The sequence below is a fragment of the Nannobrachium achirus genome (assembly GCF_963921795.1).
Source record: "Nannobrachium achirus genome assembly, chromosome: 4".
Classification (NCBI taxonomy): domain Eukaryota; kingdom Metazoa; phylum Chordata; class Actinopteri; order Myctophiformes; family Myctophidae; genus Nannobrachium; species Nannobrachium achirus.
This window is the reverse complement of record NC_137813.1, coordinates 50,547,948-50,570,144: the sequence shown is the minus strand read 5'-3', so window position 1 is coordinate 50,570,144 and position 22,197 is coordinate 50,547,948. Positions and strand designations below refer to the sequence as shown.

At 44.6% G+C, this 22,197-nt stretch overlaps 1 protein-coding gene across 6 annotated transcripts in view; it reads right to left on the bottom strand.

Moving 5' to 3' along the window:
- The window catches only part of LOC308283270 (E3 ubiquitin-protein ligase rnf213-alpha-like), a 70,829-nt gene that overhangs the window by 31,198 nt on the left and 17,434 nt on the right, over nucleotides 1-22,197 (bottom strand). For 4 of the 6 annotated variants that reach the window (XM_080723661.1, XM_080723660.1, XM_080723663.1 and 1 more), the window contains 22 exons: nucleotides 21,560-21,733; nucleotides 21,287-21,439; nucleotides 18,262-18,878; nucleotides 17,477-17,636; nucleotides 16,573-16,790; nucleotides 15,905-16,042; nucleotides 15,423-15,587; nucleotides 13,436-14,708; nucleotides 11,917-12,098; nucleotides 11,644-11,799; nucleotides 7,925-11,533; nucleotides 7,460-7,584; nucleotides 7,256-7,369; nucleotides 6,726-6,850; nucleotides 6,517-6,636; nucleotides 6,357-6,421; nucleotides 5,343-5,499; nucleotides 5,087-5,228; nucleotides 4,098-4,289; nucleotides 2,665-2,795; nucleotides 1,460-1,617; nucleotides 381-590 (listed from right to left, as the gene is read on the bottom strand). In XM_080723661.1, the coding sequence (XP_080579787.1) occupies nucleotides 381-590; nucleotides 1,460-1,617; nucleotides 2,665-2,795; nucleotides 4,098-4,289; nucleotides 5,087-5,228; nucleotides 5,343-5,499; nucleotides 6,357-6,421; nucleotides 6,517-6,636; nucleotides 6,726-6,850; nucleotides 7,256-7,369; nucleotides 7,460-7,584; nucleotides 7,925-11,533; nucleotides 11,644-11,799; nucleotides 11,917-12,098; nucleotides 13,436-14,708; nucleotides 15,423-15,587; nucleotides 15,905-16,042; nucleotides 16,573-16,790; nucleotides 17,477-17,636; nucleotides 18,262-18,878; nucleotides 21,287-21,439; nucleotides 21,560-21,733 (8,384 nt within the window). The remainder of the gene's footprint in view (nucleotides 1-380; nucleotides 591-1,459; nucleotides 1,618-2,664; nucleotides 2,796-4,097; nucleotides 4,290-5,086; nucleotides 5,229-5,342; nucleotides 5,500-6,356; nucleotides 6,422-6,516; nucleotides 6,637-6,725; nucleotides 6,851-7,255; nucleotides 7,370-7,459; nucleotides 7,585-7,924; nucleotides 11,534-11,643; nucleotides 11,800-11,916; nucleotides 12,099-13,435; nucleotides 14,709-15,422; nucleotides 15,588-15,904; nucleotides 16,043-16,572; nucleotides 16,791-17,476; nucleotides 17,637-18,261; nucleotides 18,879-21,286; nucleotides 21,440-21,559; nucleotides 21,734-22,197) is intronic. The other 2 variants (XM_080723662.1, XM_080723665.1) reach the window with 1 other exon arrangement.

The window sequence follows — 22,197 nt, the reverse complement described above, 5'->3', positions numbered from 1 at the left end:
ATTCAGTATGTCGAGGGCAATGATCTTTCTTATTTGATGGAGGAACCGGGAGTAGGGTAGATGATTTCCCTCTGCAGCCACTTACCCGGCCTTGTGGCATAGGAACCTAGGTGTTAATGGTATATGTGTTCTTTGTGTCATAATTGTTTAATATTCTTATGTGTCATGTTAGTGTCAGATATTTTGTTTTTTGTTTTCTTTTGTATGTTGTATTGTATTTTTGTTTTGTCTGAGTGTAACCTTGTCTTGTAATGTATAACTTGTCTTGTATGTCTTTAAAAAAAAGAATGAAAAACAAAATAAACACATTGTTTAAAAAAAGAATACAGTGAGCATTTCGAGCAGACTAAAAAATAAAAAACAGCTATTTTGAGGCTTACGAGCTCCATCCCCTCTCTGGCATGGGTGTTTCTCAGGAGGGCCTGGGCCACCGTGGGTTCGATGCTGAGCATTCTGCAGAGGTTCTGCAGTCGGTTCTTGAACTGGTGGTAGGCAGCATGGACCCACGGGAGAGAGATGAGCTCTTTGTCCGTGGCGCTGAGGCGCAGTCGCAGCTCATTGACGCAGCAATTTAAGGCACCTAACAGGAGCTAGATAGATAGATAGATAGATAGATAGATACCTTTATTATCCCAAGGGCTGCCATGGGAACAAAGTATGAAATAGGGCATTCACGATTAGTGATTTTTAGTATTCGAATTATTCAACCTCAAAGTATTCGAATAGTCGAATATTCGACAGGACTGGCCAAACTGTCAAATATTAAGTAAGCAAGAGGCGAACATTGTGAAAATAGCAGATCTACATGCTCACAACGCCTCGCGTTGTGAGGCGTTGTGAGCATGTAGATCTGCTATTTTCACAATACTTACCTGTGGAATCGAGTCACGTTAAACAATTCCAAGTGCTTGTCAGGGTGGGCGTCCCCAGTTCAAATATGTTTATTTTGGGGGTCACAGCCTAAAAAGGTTCGACAGGTTTGACAACTCATTCTTATGACTTCCTATCTCGCCAAGCTTTATAAACTATATATTTTTTAAAGAGAAAACTATAAAAAAAAAAAGAAAAAAACGCGAATATTCGACTTTGGTGAACAACATCGAATAGTGACTTTGATATTCGAATATTCGAATATTTGGTGAATGCCCTAGTATGAAATAATATATTTATACACAAAAACTCTGAGATTATTATTAGATGCCTAAAACATCATTCCCACCGGGCACGATAACTATAAAGATATCATTTGCCATTGTTTTTTTCATTTATAATCGGTGTGAACGTTGCCATCTGCATCAGTTTAGAACAATTTTTAAAACTATATATCTATATCTACTGTACACAGTATATCTATAGTTATCGTGCCCAGTGGGAATGACACTTTATTAATGAACTTCTGAGTGACAGAACAGTGTTGCCATTACTAGAAATATGAATAGAAAAAACGAAAATTGATTACCTGAACACCTTCCTCGCCGGTCACATTCATGGTCATGGAGACGAAATCCTGCAGGTATCTTTGGAAAAACTCCATCTGCGTTTCGGCGTCTGCTTTTGCAATGTATCTGCCAAGCGGAGTCTTCCCGAAGAACTCTTCAAACTGAGTTTGGGTTTGGCCTAGTGGACACATGAGGTCAGTACATGATGGAAAAAACAAACAAACATGAGATAACAATGAGATAATCAACAGGGGGTCGGGGTCCTCAGAGTTACTACAGGCGTCCTCCAAATCTTTCTATGATAGAAGCATTTTTTCTCCTTTTTTATATTAACCACTTGAACCCTAGCGTCCATATTCTGAGGAGTTTAGCCAAAACTTGCTGCGAGGCATGTGAGCTTGTAGATCGGCTATTTTCGTCAAAGATATTTGGTGTAGAGGGGGAAAAGAGGGGAGTACAGAGTGAAATGTCAAGTTATGTATTGACGATTCAAGTGGTTAAATACTAATTAATCTGAAAACACAAATTGACATGAATCCAAAATACACTGATGATTGTGCTGTCAAACAATGAAACTATATGAAATCTATTAACAGGTTGTGGGGGTCCCTAGTTCATCTCTCTCTCTCAACTAAGGGGTCTTTGGCCTGAAAACATTGAAGACCACCGAATTAGATTATTAAAAGGCTTTGTTGAATACTCGATTCTGATTGATCAATGAAGTTATTGTGCTTTGTTATTCAGAACAACAGTCTGCTAAACAGTCTGCCCGTGGGTAATTATTCTTTTTTGTGTCAAGTGATTGATTTTGTTGGATACCTTCTAGGGCTGTCACGATATGACATTTTACATGACGATTAATTGTCACTCAAATAATTGGCGATTAACGATTTAATTGTGTATTTGTCGTTGATAATTACATTTCTGTTTGGCTTTTAGGCTTTGAAGTTGCATATGGTAGATATGACACATAACCTAAATATACAAATACATTACTGACATATTTGACAACTTACTACTTAAAAAATAACATTGATAGTGGAAATAGCCGATCTACAAGCTCACAGCGCGTCGCGATGCGTTGTGAGTTTGTAGATCTGCTATTTCCACTATTTCTGAAATTTTTCAACATTCACGATTATGACGATTATGACAAAATAATTGCGATAATGTCAAATAATCATGATTAGACGAGTATGTAATAATTGTGACAGCCCTAATATACCTTCATGCTGAAGGGCGTGAACCCAGAGCTCATCCAGGTAGTCCTTGATCCTCCAGCTGAAAGGCATGCTGCAGCCCATGTTCTGGTCCAGGCCCAGGTGCCTCTGGACCAGGATGGTCCTCGTCTCCGCGCTGTGACGCATGCACAGAGAAAGCAGGATGGAGATGAAAGAGTGATGAGGAGGGCGGACAAAGGATAGAGCATGCAAAAATGCCACAAATAGAGAGATCGCAAGATAGACGCAAGATAAGTAAAGGAGAAATGGTCCGGGGAACCTTCCGATTCCCAATGCGACCTCTCTAGCTCCTGAGCCTGTAGACCAGGGTTCCCCAATAGGCGTCCCGCGGGGGACTACTGTCTGGCCCCCACCAACCCCAGTAATAATGGTGGTATAAGAGCAGCAACAACACTAGTATATCGTCGTTGTCGGGTGGAAACCTTGTATCTCCAAATGTGTACGTTCTTTCGCAAATCATACAAGGCCGTCGCCCGTCGCACAAAAGTAGTGAAAACAGCAGATCTACATTGTAGATCGGCTGTTTTCACTAGTTTAAATCATTTTTTAAATTATAAATGCAAAACGAACGGTTTTTCACCCGACAACGACTATATCTGAACTGTCGCTGGAGTAGAGGGAACGCCACCGTCGCCCCCTGCAATGTTGTGGCCCTCGGCTTGGTACCCTAGACATAATTCGGCCCTTGGGGAAAACTAATTGAGGAACCCTGCTGTAGACATAGTGAATGCTGAAGAGATCTGCTCGTCGGCAAGTATAGATCAGGCTTTAGAGCAGGGGTAGGCAACCTTAGGCATGGGTGCCAACATTGGCACAGGGGAGGGTGATCCCTGGCACACTGGCATCATTGTGAGAGAGAGGATATTTATTTTGAAAACAAATCTTTTTTTAAACGTGGTCAATTAAATGAAGTTAGCTAATTTACAGCGTGCACATAATTCTACATTCATTAAAACTCTGAACTCTGACTTGGGAGGGAGTCGGGGAGATTATTGCTTTGAGTCTAATGATTGTTATAACAATGTCCTGCCAATCAAAATATGTCAAAATATGTAATGGCATCATTAGAATTTATGTTGACATGGCACACTGACTATCTCGAAAATAAAAACATGGCACTTCATTTCAAAAAGGTTGCTGACCCCTGCTTTAGAGTAAATGGTTCTCAACCTTTTCAAGCCACAACCCCCTCAAAATAATCATATTTGAACTGGGGACCCCCCACCCTGACAAGCAATTGGAATTGTACGAGTTGAGCCGGTGAAAATAACAGAGCCTGTACTGTAGATCAGCGATTTTCAGTTATTAAAAAGGTCTTAAAAAAAGTCCTTAAATTGTCACTTCACTGATACCTGGGGACACCCCAAAATCATGTGGGGACCCACAGATTGAGAACCACTGCTTTAGAACCACTTACCTATGGTCCAGTGTCATGGATGGGACCTCCAACAGCTTGTCGTTGCCAAAGATATCCAACCACAGCTTCTTCACAGCTTCACCCGAGTTGGTGTCTAGCAGGAGGTCCAGGTTTTGGTCACGGTCGACGATGGAGAGCAGCTGGGCCAGGAAAGGAACGACGGCAGCTTGGACGCGCTTCCATAGGGTGTGTCTGTCAACGGTCCAAATGGTGTCAAAATGAATGTTTGCAAGCTTAGATGAAGAAACCGCTGGATGTTTCTGACCCCTCTGTATGATTAAACCCTGACTTATTTTTGAGCATTGCTCCTGGAAAGAGCTAAGCTCCAACATCTGGGCATTGTCTGGGATGTGAAGTGTGGCCTACATCTTGGCACAAAGTGTTCAAAGTTTGTTGCATGCCCAGTAGGGATGGCCACATTTGTATAAACCGGTCACCGTTAAGCCTTATCGGTAAAGTAAAGGTTTTACCCATTTAAAAAAGGGAAAATACACCAGTTTTCCCCCATAATAGAATTCCCTATTTACACATTAAAAATCACACCCGTGTGAACTGAGCGGTGGAGTCTGTGCACGCGCGCGCGCGCGCGTGCGTGTGTGTGTGTGTGTGTGTGTGTGTGTGTGTGTGTGTGTGTGTGTGTGTGTGTGTGCGTGCGTGCGTGTGTGCGTGTGAGTGTGAGTGTGCCTTGCCTGTTCTGGCCTGGCCTGAACAACAGCGCCCCTCCCTTAACATGTGTGGTCAGAAAAGGTACTACACCACAGGCTTGAGGCTACATACAGACCCACCCACATACATACATACATACAAACAAACAAACATACCTACACACACGGCCACGCTATGGAGACGGTGTGACCACCGCTCAAAAACAACAATACGGCGAGGAGGAAGCTTTGCAGGACGCTTAAAAATTCACTCATGAATAGCACCGCTCACTTCACACTAGGTGTGATTTTTTTCTTTTTTTATTATGTCACAATAGCACTCACCTGAATGTCCCGCCTTCCTGCAATGCATCGATGTTGGAGGCCTCCTTAATGACCCAGTTACTTTTGATGGTTGAGAAAGTGTTGCCGTCATGGGTAACCAATGACGAGTGAAGGCGCTTCTTCACCATTCTCAGGAACTCCGCTGATGAGAACAATGAAACACAGAATAATGATATGATTGGTTGCTGTAATGTCCAGGACCATAGAGGAGGAAAAGAAATTAGCCCTGCCAAACAGAGACACTCCTATTTATTACCATTGATTTCCTCGTGGTCATTAAGGAGAGCGAGCAGGATCTCCACTCTTCTTGTGCTACGGAAGCCACTGTCAACCTGGTCCCTCAGCATCCCCACAGCGCTCTGCACACAGCTCCGCACTAGTCCTGTGGTGTCCAGGATAGTCTCACAGCCCTGCTACCAGAAGGCACCAGAAGTTTACTAGAGACACTAGCAACATTAAAAGCAGAACGACTAGGTGCTCACAGAATAAGAAAAAAAAAAAAAAAAAAGTTAAGATAAAAGTTTGGTCGGTGCTCCTAGATCCAGCGGGATACAAAACATGAAAAGAAACAGAAGATCTGGGCACCCGGAAATGTACGTAAAATAGCCTAGAAATTAGCAACACTTCACATAAAAATCACACCCGTGTGAACTGAGCGGTGGTTTACCCACCAACCCCCCCCCCCTCCCCCCCCTCCCCCTGTGTGTGTGTGTGTGTGTGTGTGCGTGTGTGTGTGTGTGTGTGTGTGTGTGTGCCTGGCCTGGCCTGAAAACAGCGCCCCTCCCTTAACATGTGTGGTCATAAAAGGTACTACACCACAGGCTTGAGGCTACATACAGACCCACCCACATACATACATACAAACAAACAAACATACATACCTACACACACGGCCACGCTATGGAGACGGTGTGACCACCGCTCAAAAATCACACCCGTGTGAACTGAGCGGTGGAGTCTGTGCGCGCGCGCGTGTGTGTGTGTGTGTGTGTGTGTGTGCGTGCGTGCGTGCGTGCGTGCGTGTGTGTGAGTGTGAGTGTGCCTTGCCTGTTCTGGCCTGGCCTGAACAACAGCGCCCCTCCCTTAACATGTGTGGTCAGAAAAGGTACTACACCACAGGCTTGAGGCTACATACAGACCCACCCACATACATACATACATACAAACAAACAAACATACCTACACACACGGCCACGCTATGGAGACGGTGTGACCACCGCTCAAAAACATGTAGGTACTGAACTTTATACGTATGAGGAGTTTTACTTACAGAATGGCCTGCAGGCTCCTCTTCGGATTGCTCTGTCTCAGAGTACAAGTCATCTACTTCCATAGCTGTATAAAATATCACATTTGTGATTTTAGGCCAATTTTTTTACGTATACTTCAACCAACAAGAGAGATGTTTTAATCATTATGTTATGTTCTACCTTCAGGCTGATTCTTTTCCTCAAACAGTTGACTGATTGTCAGATTTTGCAAGGCTTTGATATCGGACACGATATCCTTTGATCTTCTGAGGTCGTCAATATGCACCGAACTCCAGGGGCCTGTAATGGTTAAAGTTCATATATAATCCATCAATCATTCTCTTGAGGCTTGGATGACAGGGAATTTAGCCAAGTGGTGTTGCTCTCACCTCCATGAAAGCCAACATAGGGAGTTCCTCCTTCCATTCTGGGCAGTTTGGTGATGAAGTAGACAAACACGTTGCTTTGCATGTTCTCTTGTCTTGACTTGTTGATTTCATTGATGGCTGAATACCTGTAAAAACAACACAACACAACATGACAAAAACACTATAACCCAAGAAAACCAGGAAAGCATCCGTGTCATTTTCGATTTGAACCACGTATACTTTGGCTATTCAAAAATAGCAATACTCATAGCGCATCACGTTATGCCACGCTACGAGCTTGTAGAACTGCTATTTTAGAAAGATTGCGACAATTTGTGAAAATCTTCCCTGGTACTTAATATTTTGAGATGAGGCCAAATACATATAATTATTTGACATGCAAAAGTTTTAGAACCACTGATATAGCAACATAAGTTTAGTTAGGATTCTGTTAAGATTTAGAAGACATGTTTACATTTGGCCTCCGGTCTAAATGGGTTAACCGCAGATGTTGAAATCAACATTAGACTCATATTTTGCAAACAACCTACTTTGCAGATGCGATCAGATTGGCACTCTGAGAGTCTTCGTCATAATCACACTGTATGATGAGGAGCCTGTTGCCAGTTGCAGGATTGCGTCCGTTTCCAGTTGTAAGGAAATGCCTACAGTAGGAAGACAAGAGATTTTTATTACAAAATGTCAGATTTTAAGTGCAGAACTGAAAACAACATGGATGTGACACATCAACAGACCTGATCTTCTTGAGGAATGAGTGTTCTGTGTCGAACTGCTGGAGAGAGAGAAGTTCCACGCTATGACACCCCTGATCCAATGGCTCCAGATCAGATACCGTCAGAAGTCTGGAGAATGTTGTCACCTGTGGATTAAGAGTCATAAGCATCAGCAATGACAAGTTGGATGAGTTCAGGGTATTTTAGAGATTATTATTCGCATAATACAGTATATCATCACTGTCGGGCAGAAATCTTGTATCTCCAAGTTTTAAATGTGTACATTTTTCTTGCAAAGTAAAGCACTGCTTCATCACACAAGGCCGTCGCACAAAATTAGTGAAAACAGCTGATCTACAAGCACTTGTAGATCGGCTGTTTTCACTAGTTTAAATCATTTAAAAAATGATAAATACAAAACAAACGCTTTTGGACATACAAGGTTTCCACCCGACTACGACGATATGAGTATAACTTTAATATTACCTCTGTGAAGAAGGCCAGGCCATAGGAATCCCGATTCGTGTGAGCGAGGATGAAGTCGGTCAAGCAGCCGTTGTTCTGTTCGTCAAAGTAGACCCTCGCCAGTTGTTCACTCTCCACTTTGGGGAGACCCGTGCAGTCTAAACGCACCACCGAGTCGGGCGTCGCACAGTTGAGCAGTACGAGTTTGGCCTCGTCCAGGCTTCTTCGGTCGCGATCCGAGGCGTCCGCGTCGCTCTGCTTCTCCATCACTTGGAGGACCACGGAGGCACACGTGTCCGAATGGTAGCCAATGAAGACGTCCGCCGGCAGGTACCCGTGCGTCTGAGGGACCGCTGCGTGCTGAGTGTTGAGGGAGATGAACTGCGCGACCCACGTTTCCAACTCTTTCACAATTCTCTTCTGCTCGGCGAGGAGGACGGTGTGGATGTCCAAGTAATGTTTCTCCAGGCGGTTGATGAGAGGGATCGGGAACTGCTTGTAGACCACTTCTTTTTCCTCGATGACAATTAGCCTAAAGTCCTTATGCACTCTGCACTTGACGCGATGGGTTCCCAGTCCGAGGTCTACGTATTTTTGTCCCCCGAGACAGACGTAGTACTGGTTGAGCGCGTCATACAGACTTTCGTAGAGGTTCTGCAAGTTCAGGAGCACAATGGTTCGACCCGTTTCCATGCAGATTTTCACTCTGTTGATGTTGCGACATATCTGGGTGTACTCTTGATCCTTGGGGAAGCTTGAGCCAAAGATGATTTCAGGCTGGCTACTTTCCGAGAAGAAGGCTTGCTGCAGGATCTGGAGGGCTGCGTAGTTTTTTGTCAGAACCAGTAAGTACCTACACTCTTCCTCCTGTCCGATTGCCGCGATGTTTCGCCTCACAAGCTCAATGGTGCTGATTCTTTCTAGGTTGGGTGTCAGGTGTAGACTTTTGGTGAAGACAGTGACAGCGTCCACGTTGTCTTTGCCACTGAAATTCCTCAACACTGCCTCCACAATCTGTTCCGCACTGGGTTTCTGTTGAGATGCCTTTGCCATTGCGAAAATCATCTTCACCAAGCTGTAGTAGTCTCGCAGGCCAAAGAAGCCTTTTCGCTGTCTACGGCAGATGTCCAAGTATGCCCTGGCGAACGGCTGGAAGAAATCTCTGATCTTGTCCAGAATCATGGCATCAGATGAGCATATGCCTTTGGCACTGTCGATGAGTTCTTTTTCATCGGGATCACCGCGGGAGACGAAGATGCCTCTGTTCATCTTCGCAGGGTCCAAGGCCCAGTTGGAGATGCCAATGAATCCAACCTTTTTGTGTGGCAGCGGCTCGTCGTCAATGCATCCTTCCTCCAGCAGGGGGTGGAGAGTTTTCAGGGGCATCTTAGGAGAGTCCTCCGCCAAGCCAATCTCGTCAAGGACCACGACGGAAATGTACTCGGTCAGGTTCTTTCCCTCCTGGAAGCGGGCACACTGTTTGAAGGTGTTGATGATGCCCTCTGGCGTCGAGTGAGGGCTGCACTGGAAGGACACCAAGTGGATCTGTTTGAGCCTTTTGAAGAGCTCAGAGTGGGCAGCCTGGCCCTGCATTGCGTCCGCCACCAGAGTTTTGGACAGAGACTTTGAACTTCCAGGCTTTCCGACCAAAAAGAGGGGGATTCGTAGTTCAATGCAGAGCACCATCATGAAGACGTTTTCCTTCAGTGCGTTGTTTCTCGCAATTGTTTGCAATTGCTGCTTTGGCACACCGCTCAGAAGTAGATCCTGCATGCGTGAGATTTCGTACATCACTCTCATTGGACTGTACATTTCGGGAAGTTTCCTGCAGATTCTCTCTCTGTATTTGTCCTTGTCTTCTAGGCAAGCGTGGTAGCACACTCCCGCAGCCATGATCAGAGACCACAGCACAGGGTTGCCAGGGTGGGCTCTCTGGGGTCTTTCAGGCCGGTTGACATTCAAACTTCTCTCAAAGACTTCAAGCTCCGCAAAAAGCATGCCATGGTTCTTGTAGAACCACACAAACGCTTGCATGCAGCGTTCCACATCCCTCAGGCTCACAAAGCTGCATTCATCTTTCCTCGTCCGCATGTACCTTTGTGAGGTCGACAGAACATCCGTGATTATTTTGATGTAGTCCACATCCATTTCATTGACCTCGACTACCCTCTGTACAATCTGTTGGATGTACATTTTCTCCGTGTGATCGTTCAACTGTCCAAAGTCCCACACTAGAGGGATCATGCTTGGTGGCAACGCCTGAACTCTGTACACCAATTGGCGCAGCGGAATAGATCCAAGCTTTTCATCCGTCTCTTCAGCCCGAACACGGTACCCGAGACCAGCCGACTCTAACCTTTGAATCATCTCGTCTGTGTGCTTTCGATATGGGTTGCACGCCGCTACAATCTGCAATCCACAGTGGGGCGTCAAGTCCTCCCCCTCAACTGTCTGGTCACAGAGGACTTCCTTAATGCTGCTGATGGCCTCTGTTGTGTTGGCCTCATCAAAGAAGAGAACAGAGTCAAAGCCGTAATCTTGTTTGTTGATGAACGCAATCGTTTCGGCCTCTCTGACTTTGGTGTAAATCATATCGGAACTTGTTCCTCCGTGAACCTTGACCAGTTTCATGTTCTCAGTGGCCACTCCACTCCTCCGCAGTTCGCAAAGGAATTTAATGAGCCGAGTCTTACCGCACCCAGTCTCCCCCATAATGATCACAGGGATGCCACACCTGAAGCGCATGTGGATGGCCAGCATCTTCAAGATGTTGTCAGTGGTGAGCTCGTACGTTTCATCCGGATCAAGAGGCCACTGGATTCCAAGTACGTTGCACAATCTCTCTATTTTCTCCCCCCTGGGTAGACCATCAAAGTCGATGTTGAAAGGGACTCTCTGCAGCTTCAGACCTGCATACAACTCCACTGTCATGATGTTTCGTTTTATCACCCTTCCCGAGGTGGGATCAATAGCATCTACGCGGTTCTCCGCATTAGGCCGTAGATGGAAGCCAATGAAGGTCATGGACACGTGGTCATCGTTAAAGAATATGTACGGATGTGGCTCCGACTCCCATCGCTTCCTGATCAGAAATGGGGCCAGGTCTTCGTCGGACCTTGCGGCCAGCTCCGCTTGCAGTCTCCCGGGACTCTGGTCAGAGATGCTGAGTGATGGCGTGGCGAAGTCCTTGGCCATCAGGATCATGAAGTCCACCACAAAGGTCTTGAATCCTTGCAGGGTGTCACCAGTGCACTCGACGTCGCAAAACACAGACGTCTCACAGTCTTGTAGCTGGAGGTTCAAGAACCACACAAAGTTTCTCAATTCCGCCCAGGAGGGGTCCATGATGCCGCAGTACATGAGAAGCATCTGCAGGCATTCTACGTGAGACCCTTCAACACCCTGATACGTGAAGGTGTCGAGGTTGACACCGTTATGGAATCGACTGAGATATTGGTACGGCCTTTGGAAGGCTTCACTCCTGAATTCCCGGTCATCCATCAGTGGGTCCAGAGGGTTCACAATTTTTGGATCTTCTTCCTTCCTCATCTCGATCATCAACACCTCTTTTGGTGATTGGCAGACAACTTTTGGGAACACGTCTATGAAAGAGGTATTCTCATTCCGGGTCTATGACAAAAAGAAAACAAAAAAAACAAAGAAGATAAAGAAATAATTGAAAATCAATGCTGAACAAATAAATCATGAAAGAAATAATACATATTTTTGTTCAAACGTACCTGATGTGAAGCGTTACGTGGATGATTTGTCGTTGATTCTAAGCTCTCGATAACATACAACTGCTTGTTGCTGCACTTCCACATCTTCCCCTCCGAGTCCATCAGATAACGAAGAATCAACAATTTGAAAAGGAATTCTTGGAGGCCTTTCCGTACCTTTAAATTAGGACAAACAAGACAGATGTTTAATTCATTAAGCACGGAGAGAAGGTACCCAAGACCTTTCTCATCAGAAATACACCATTAGAAATGCCTTTGCATCACAATCATTACCGATGATGTGACATCAAAATGGTAAATGGTCATCTCCTCCATCTTGGAGTTGTTGAGAAGAGACTGAAGAATGACATTCTCATCGACCTTTGGCTCAATCAAACGAATGCATTTCATCTCCGATGACCTTTTGGCTGAGCGTTTCAGTTTTTCATAAAGCCTCTTGGTGTAGAGAGACTTGCCTGAAATGTTTCAAAAGCAAGTCATTAATATGGCATGTTTGACACAATGCTTAGAAATGAAATAGTAAAGGTCTCCAGGGCTGTCACGATATGACATTTTACAAGACGATTAATTGTCACTCAAATAATTGGCGATTAACGTGTTAATTGTGTATTTGTCGTTGATAATTACATTTCTGTTTGGCTTTTAGGCTTTGAAGTTGCATATGGTAGATATGACACATAACCTAAATATACAAATACACCAGTAAGACTCCCTAATCGGGAGATAAGCGACCGTAGGTCACTTATCTCCACAAATAGGGCAAAAATGTGTTTTGCCAAAATCTTCCTGATCCATGTTGATGACATGAGTGTAGACATACTGTGTAGTGATTTTCGTGATTTTAGGGCAAAATCTGTAGGAGCAGTGTCCAAAAATGTGTTTTTAAAAATCGGCCTGGAGGTGGCGCTATATGGGAGAGATTCATGTTGATGGGATGAGTGTAGACATACTGTGTACCGATTTGCGTGATTTTAGGGCAAAAATTGTAGGAGCAGTGTCCAAAAATGCGTTTTGCAAGAATCGGCCTCATGGTGGCGCTAGAAGAGGGCCATGTGAGAAATGAGGGGTGGGGTCTCCGCGCCGGCAAGGCGGACGAATAGGTACCGGCCCCGGCTGTCCCGGTCGCTCCTAGCCGGAGTTACGGCATTTTATGTGAGCTGCAGTGTAGGGGTTCCTCCACTGGGGGCGCCACCACTTTTGCATCCATTCTGGAGCACCAGGAGTGGGTGGTCCCCGGGAATTCCCCGTGAGCAGCCCCGTTGGGGTGGTCATTTGGTCAGTTTAGCACATTTGGTCATTTTTTACATCTGGGGGTCCCTGGAGCGCCGGGGGTCCTTGGAGGTTGTAGTTTGGCAGGTAAGGAACGTGTGTGCAAAATTTGGCATGGATCGGGGCAACGGTTGCGGAGATATGAGCAGGGCAAGAGTGTGACGTGTGAGGTGTGACAGACAGACTGACAGACAGACTGACGGACTTACACTTTGTGCAGGGTTTGATAGTAAATGCGACCTACGGTCGCAATTACTGACATATTTGACAACTTACTACTTAAAAAATAACATTGATAGTGGAAATAGCCGATCTACAAGCTCACAACGCGTCGCATCGCGACGCGTTGTGAGCTTGTAGATCTGCTATTTCTGAAATTGTTCAACATTCACGATTATGACGATTATGACAAAACAATTGCGATAATGTCAAATAATCACGATTAGACGATTATGTAATAATTGTGACAGCCCTAACGGTCTCTGCACATAATAATTTCGAGTGTATTCAGACATCTACTCACCAACACCAGCCCTTTTGGATGACACCACTCTGACACACATTCTGTCTTTGAACACCCATGCAGCGCTGCTTTGATCCACTGGGACAGTGTAGTGGCGACGGAGGTACCCCTGGATCCTGACCAATGGCTCCTGGGGAACCATGTGCAATCTGTACTGGCTGAAGGCAGAGGGAAGGTAGGCGTGCTCCCTGTCCGAGCTGCAGATGATAACGAGTCTGTAGTCCTTGCTGCTCTGCATTTCCATTCGACGAAAGAACCTCTCGACTTTGGCGCTCACGTCGTAGCTCAGCTGATCTCCGTACAGCAGAGCGTGTATCTTCTGTCCCCTGTACCCCGTCGTGAGACAGCGCCTGAAGAACAGCTCCACGTGCTCGTACGGCGTGGACGAGTTGCATAGGAGGACTTCGTCGCACGTGGGCAGCACCTCGTCTTCGCTGCTCATGTAGACGGAGATGCACGAGGTCAAGACCTCGTCGTGTGGACAGACTATGAGATTTGGCTTCCCAGTGGCCAAACCTTTAGGCATCTTTCTTTTCACACACGTGTCCCTGTTCTCTTCAGAGAGGCCCTCTTTGTGCTCGTCCTCCACGCTCGCCAGTATTTCCAGCAGTCTTCCGAGGCTTCTGGTGTCGAGCATATCCGGAAGGAAGTTCTTCATGTCGTTCATGTAGGCGTTCCATATCAAGTCGAACTTCTGGCAACCGCTCGCTGCTTCCACAAGACTCGGTAGAGGATCTACGCCCGCCATCAAATCTGGGTCTCCCTGTGCACTGACTGGAACCTCTCGAAACGTCTGATATTCGATGTCCTCGTTTATCTCTTGTGGTTTGGTCAGGATTTCATACTGGAGCTCGTGCCAGACCTTCCTCAGATCTAAGGCTGTGCAGTTCGGTTTGACGAAGGCGAGCATCATTAGAAGTTGGTCCTCCAGATTAGTGACATTTTGCTGCGTCAGCTTACTGCACAGGTACACAATCTGCTCTGCCGTGTAGTAGTTCAGGTAGTAATGGTGCGACCTCTGTTTGTTTACAAAGTCCTTCCAGTAGTCGAAGCACTTCTCCATCTTCTTGCAAAGTACAGGGAGCTGCTCCTCCACGATGCCGTCCACAAAGATGACGCTGACTACACAGCCTAGGTTGAAATCCATGACAATGCTGGGCTCTGCGGTGCCAGAGTTGCATTTGATGTGCGCCTCCCATTTCCTGAACAGAGGATTCCCGGCCGTGTACAGGGCGATGAATGCCTCGGCTAGTCGTTGAACACTGGCAAAAACCTGAGTGGGTGCAAAGAGAATAAAGAGATGTCTCGGTCACAACTGTGAACATTATGCATATCATGCATGTTACAATTTCTAATAAGACAAAGAAACAAGCTTTGTCATTGAACAGTAAAATAACAATTACATCTGCAGTAAAAAATGAATAATAATTTTAAGAATATTACATATATTAAATTACACTAAACATATTTGTTGGTGGGCACTAGCAGGTGGGGGATGAGTGTGGCATGCTACATTTTATATAAACGTTAATATAAAATACAATACCAATTGGCATTATTGAAGGGGACAAATAATCGACTGAAGTTAAGTTTCCAAACTTTTTGTTAGGAGTTTATATACTGTTTAGCTGTGGAGAAAATGTACTCAATAGGACCTGAGGTTTTCTGAAAGAAGTATGTTGCAATATCAGTGGTTCTCAAAGTTTTTTCATGTCACCCCCAATTTTTTCATGTCACCCCCAAGATTATATGTATTTGGCAGCCGACCCAATCCAAAAATATTTCGTTCCAGGGACCCCCAGAAGCAAAGATTTGAGTTAAAAAGTGTTTTAACATTTTCAAGATCTTTCACAAACAGCGGATCTAAGCTCAAAGCATAGCACAAAGTGACGTGCTATGAGCTTGTATACATAATGGTTCAAGTGGTTATAGAGATGTTTTCCCGGTTTGAATGGGTGAAGAGACCACTGCAGAACAGCAGACATACCTCTGCAAAGCGCTCCACCTCACACTGGCCCTGCTCCCCTTTCCCCGACATGAGCATGAGCTTGTTCTGCAGCTCCCGCAGGTCCTCCAGGGAGTAGCAGCGCATGTCCCGACCCTCCTCGTGTTCCTCTGGAATCTGCAGCTTCAAGGCTGTGTCAAGACTCAACTAAATGTATAAAAGAAAAAACAACAACTAAGACATAGTTTTAAAATTACAGTACAACAGGCTTACATTGTGCATTACATTCACACACCGACGGCAAATGAAACCACTCAAGGCACCACCCTTGAGCAAGACACAGAAACCCCAACTTCTCAGTGGCCAACAGTATAAGACTGTGTGTGGCTGTACTGGTCAGCTCCCAGGTTTGTGTGTGTGTGTGTGTGTGTGTGTGCGTGCGTGCGTGCGTGCGTGTCTGTGTGTACAGGGTGTTGAAACTACTACCCTGGGTAACGAAATGGTTGAGTATGATTCTTATTTACCTTCTTAACATTCTGTGCGCTGATCATGTAGATGCCATTGTTGTTGATGGCCGTTGCTAAAGAGATAGAGGAGAGTTCTACTGAACCATGGCTGTCCTTCACCGTCTTCAGCCATTCCAGATGGCGTGCAGTGTCACGCTGGAACGCAAAATGACATTACAATCAATCAATGGTGCCAGACAGCCAGTAATAGTTTGCTACATATCAGTGGTTCTTAAAAATGTTTCCCCATACCTCTGAGAGGAAACAAATGGACACCGGGGTCCATTTGGTACACATTTGTACACTCTCAGAGTTACAGGCCTGTTAGGGTCCATTTAGAATGCGACATGGTGTTTGCCAACAAGTCTGATGCCCTAAGCTAGATGCAGAATAGATATTCCAAGACCCAAATTTAGAGTGAAAATTTTGAACTCATATCTTTGCTTCTGTCGGTCCCTGGATCAAAATATTTTGAGATATCAGTTTTTTTTACACATTTTCCTGACACTATGCCTTATATTTAAATGTAAAATTAATAAAAATATTTGAAACAACAATTCTTTTTTAACAGAAGACTGTTAGGATTTAGAAGACATTTGTAGAATCGGCCTATATCAGTGGTTCTCAACTGTGTCATGTCAAGTACCTCCAATTGAACATATTGAGAATAAAATAAAAGATCTCACCAGCTTCTTTGGCAGGTTGCTGTCATTCTCCAAGGCTTTCCAGAGCTTCTTTAGTACCTCCTGGAACGCCTGAAAACCAGCGTCCGCTTTGAGGTCATAGAGAACGGACGAGTAGCCAAGCACAGCATCGTGGAAGCAGGCGACGCGATCCACATCCAGGTCATTCTCTCCGGCAGAGATGGAGGCCAGGTCAACAAACACCTTCAGCTCATTGATATCTGCAATGGAATATATCACATTTCCACTCGTCACTTGCCTGCATGGCCATTCAGAACGGGTACACATTTTGTGTATCATTATTTTATGCTTTAACTATTGAAAAATAGCAGATATGCAAGCTCACAGCGCGGCACCGAGTGCCGCGCTGCGAGCTTGTAGATCTGCTATTTTTGAAAAATCGTGAAAATTCAAATTTTGACCCGATTCTATAAGTGTCTTTTGAATCTTTCTAAGATTTTTTGAAAAAACAATGTTTCTATGTCAGCAATCTGGCCGGCCACCGTCAAAGAAAAGGTCCTTTTCACTTAACTGGAGCTCAGTTAGTCTGTTCTTGAGAGACTACTATGTCAGTGGTTCTCAAACCTTTTCATGTGAAGGACCCCCAAAATTATATGCATTTGGCCACGGACCCGCATCTCAAAATATTTAGTTCCAGGGACCCCCCAGAAGCAAAATTTGATTTACAAACGTTCGCTTTGAAAATACATATATTCAAAGATTTGCACACACTTTCAAGACTTTTTCAAAAATAGCAGATCTACAAGCTCGCAGCGCGGCACTCGGTGCCGCGCTGTGAGCTTGTATATCTGCTATTTTTCACTGGTTAAAGGATTCAATAACTCTAGGCCTAAATGGGTTAAAATAATAAGCAGCGTTAATATTAAGTATTGATCATTCTTCTCACCTTCAAGGGCTTCCTTCACCCAGTTGACAAACTGTCTCCTCTGCCCCAGCTCATGTAAACACAGTCTGCGAGGCTCTGTGATGTCCACCAGAACCATCTTGGCCTGCATCAAGTCGTTGTCAATCCGACTGAGGCACTCTCTCTGAAAGTCTGCGTGAGTCTGGGGAGGAGATGCCAAGATTAAAATAAATAAATCTACAGATCACCAATGACAGGTGTCGATTTTTTTATAGAACTTTATATTATGTTGAATGCATTTAATTCATGCATATACTAGGGCATTCACCAAATATTCGAATATTCGAATATCAAAGTCACTATTCGACGTTGTTTACCGAAGTCGAATATTCGCTTTTTTTTTTTTTTTTTGTATTGTTTTCTCTTTAAAAGATAATAGTTTATAAAGCTTGGCTAGATAGGAAGTCATAAGAATGAGTTGTCAATGCTCCTGGTGGATACATTTGTTAATGCGCTGTGACCCCCAAAATAAACATATTTGAACTGGGGACCCCCAACCTGACAAGCACTTGGAATTGTAAATGTGACTCGGTTCCACAGATAAATATTGTGAAAATAGCGTTGTGAGCATGTAGATTGGCTATTTTCACAATGTTTGCCTCTTGCTTACTTAATATTTGACAGTTTGGCCAGTCCTGTCGAATATTCGACTATTCGAATACTTTGAGGTCGAATAATTCGAATACTAAAAATCACTATTCGTGAATGCCCTAGTATATACTTGCAACATGCACTAGTATGATATACATGAAAACAAGGCTACTTACGACTTCGAGCAGAGTCTGTAGAACCCTGAAGTCACCCTGAAGACCAAGCGTCTCCTTAACCATCATGATGACTTTGGCAGCTTCCACAGCTAGATGAAGCTCGTGATACTGCTCGATCTGTTGGACCCTTCTCTGGATCCACCGCTTGTCGTCACTCGGATCGATGTGGCACATGACGGCCAAGTCTTGGGCGAGGTCTGCGTACTTGTCCTTGAACGCTTTGAAGAGCAAGTCGACCTCGCTGAGCATGAGGTTGCCGTTCTTCAGCTCTGTGTAGATCACCTGGTACTCGCTATAGCATGGCTGGAATACGTCATCGTGAATCATTTCCGGTGTCGCCTGTATGTCAGCCACGCCGGATTCCTCAGGGTCCTCCCCGTCCCTTCCTCCTCCGACGAGTGCGGCTTGCTTCTCCCAGCACTCTTTGAATATGTAACTGTCTTTGTAGGTGTGCAGAATCTCGGCCATTTCTCTGACGTCGTCCTCGAGATCGAAGTAGGTGACCTCGCCGGCCGTTGGGGAGGCCATCTCGTCAAACGGATGAACCTCCATGAACTGGTCCAAGCTCATGGTTTCGATGTGGATCTGCTGTCTTTGTTCCAAGTCGCATACATCAACTGTCACACAGATGAAATTCTTTTTTAATTTTGGGATATTTTTGTATCAAAACACTGACACGCTTGATTATAATAACTAGGAATGGCCGTTTGGCTATTTCTTTTTAAACGTGTACACTTAAGAGTGTTCATGGTTATCTGGTTAACTTGAGTGTACGCAATTATCAGATCAAATGTGTCATCTATCTATAAATGCGACAAATCTCTGTCTGTTTGTTTGTTTGTAATCCGCGTATCTCGAGAACCGTTCGTCCCACCGGCTTCAGATTCGGCACGCGCGTTCCCCGCCGCCGCGCGGAGTGCAGTGCCGGGCCTCGACCCGACCCGACTCGCGGTTTTCCGAAACCGGCGCGAAACGTTCGGAATCTCCTTATGCGGAGCTGATTGTTGACATCAGGCTGTTCCGGAGGAAGCGCTGACTCATTGTGACATCACTTCATAAAAGGCTCTGACATCACGTACGCCACATGAGTCAACAAAAAATCTCTGTGAATGTGTATGTATGTATGTAATCCGAGTATCTCTAAACCATTCTTCCCACGTTCTCCATATATGGGCATAAAATGAATGCCCGTATGCGGAACTGATGTCTGACATCAGAGTTTTCCGCAACCGGTACTGTGTGTGCAGAGATCTCCATATATGGGCATAAGGGGACAATGGCAAACAGATGGTCAAAACGGGTCCTATGACAACAGGTATATTGGGGTTTGCATTAAAGGGTGGGGACAAAGGCTAACAGATGGTCAAAACGGGTCCTATGACAACAGGTATATTGGGGTTTGCATTAAAGGGTGGGGCAGGCATAAAATGGACGCAAATAGACAGATATCTCCATATATGGGCATATGGGCATAAAATGGACCCAGAACTATATCTGCAGTGATCTCCATATATGGACATAAAATGGACGCCGACAGACAGACAGATACAGATATCTTCATACAACAGGTATATTGGGGTTTGCATTAAAGGGTGGGGACAAAGGCTAACAGATGGTCAAAACGGGTCCTATGACAACAGGTATATTGGGGTTTGCATTAAAGGGTGGGGCAGGCATAAAATGGACGCAAATAGACAGATATCTCCATATATGGGCATATGGGCATAAAATGGACCCAGAACTAAAATCTTGTGAAATACAATGTTGTCAACCAATCATCAAGGACGATGATACACGAAAGAAGAAGAAGAACTATATCTGCAGTGATCTCCATATATGGACATAAAATGGACGCCGACAGACAGACAGATACAGATATCTTCATATATGGGCATAAATGGACACAGGCAAACAGATGGTCAAAACGGGTCCTATGACAACAGGTCAGGGGTTTGCATTAAAGGGCGGGGCATTCATTCTCTATTTACATCGTTCCCGAGTTGGCCAGGTCGCCGACTAGACGCTGGGCCGCCCGAAGGGCGGCCCAGCTTCTAGTTTATATAAATTAGCATTGCAATGTACATCACTAGCCCTGAACCCAGCAAATGTGTCTGAATTTAATGCTTTAAAGGAGTAGTTCACCCCCAAAATGACTTTTTTTCTATTGATTAGTCACGCCATGGAGACTTGAGTTCAATAATATTTTTTGGGTTTTGTCACATTCCTAAGACAAAAATGTGATAACAATAAATTTACCCTCATTGATTCCGGATGGTGACCCGTTTAGAAACGGGTCACCATCTGGAATCAATGGGGGTAAATTTACTCGAATCAAATTTTTGTCTTAGGAATGTGACAAAAAACTAAAAATATTATTGAACTCACGTCTCCATGGCGTGACTAATCAATCGAAAAAAAGTCATTTTGGGGGTGAACTACTCCTTTAACCAGTGAAAAATAGCAGATATACAAGCTCGCAGCGCGGCACTCGTAGATCTGCTATTTTTGAAAAAGTCGTGAAAATGTGTGCAGATCTTTGACTATATGTATTTTCAAAGCGAACTTTTGTAACTGAAATTTTGCTTCTGGGGGGGGGGGGGGGGGGGGTCCCTGGAACTAAATATTTTGAGATGGGGGTCCAAATAAATATCATTTTGGGGGTCCTTCACATGAAAAGGTTTGAGAACATAAAAAACATAGGTTTTTCAAAAAAACTTAGAAGGATTCAAAAGACACATATAGAATCGGGTCAAAATTCAAATTTTCACGATTTAAAAAAAATTGCAGATCTACAAGCTCGCAGCGCGGCACTCGGGTGCCGCGCTGTGAGCTTGTATATCTGCTATTTTTTAATAGTTAAAGCATCCACTAAGTTTAGGCCTAAATGGGTTTTAAAAGCCAACATGAGCAGATAGCAAGCGTGACAAAAGCCCTCTGGAGCGCGGAGCGGTAGAGCGAGGAGCGGCATTGCCCCCCGCTCCACAGCGCTCAAATGCTCTGGTCCCCATCCAAAATACCAACATACCCGTTATGTGTTCCTCAAGCTTGTGAGTCATGGTAATCAAGACGTCCACCAGCTCACTCTCATGGTACACAGCTGTCTTTTCATCCTGTCTCCACTGCAACAGCCTCCTCATTTTGTCGTTATCCTGACATTGCTTATTCTCAGAGAGACAGTCTGCAATAGTCACATTTTAGATACATGTAAATGTTAGGCTCTCATACGATCCCTTTTAAAACGTAACTATTGATCTCTTTCATTGTCTTTCATGCACGTGAAATTGAGGACTAAAATTACCTATTTTTAGCAGTTCTAGGAAGGCATCCCTCCGAGCCAAGATTAATGAGAGGAGGCTGATTGTGATGTTTCCGTGGAGCAGCTTATTGGTGATGGAAGCAAAGGACGATATCGCTACAGCAATTCTGTCCATGGCATCCTGCGAAAGCCGCTCAATCAGCTTCTCCTCGGCACCTGTAAATACAGAAATGGGCAAAAACATATTAATCTCCAAGAATGCACACCACCAATTATAAGGCTTGAGACCATTACAGGTAACTCATAAGATATAACACAGTATGTCAGTAGCGTTGCTTGATATTAACCACTTAAACCCTATATACGTAATACATGTAAATAACGTTTATTAGTTCATTGGAAGCCCACCTTTTTCCCCTCTACAACAAACCTCTTGTTGCTGAAAATAGCTTATCTACAAGCTCACAATTTGTATATCTGCTATGTTTGCCTATTCAACATATATTGACGATAATACCCCTCGGATGTAGCCAAGAGAAAAATATATTTGAAAGCAGATGGAGTGTCCAACTACGACGCAAGTTAAAGTAGCGTAACTCCTTTCGTTGCATTTTGGAAGTACGGAGTGGGGCGAAAGAGATGGAGACGAGAGAGATCTGTGACGAGTTGTAGTGTTACAT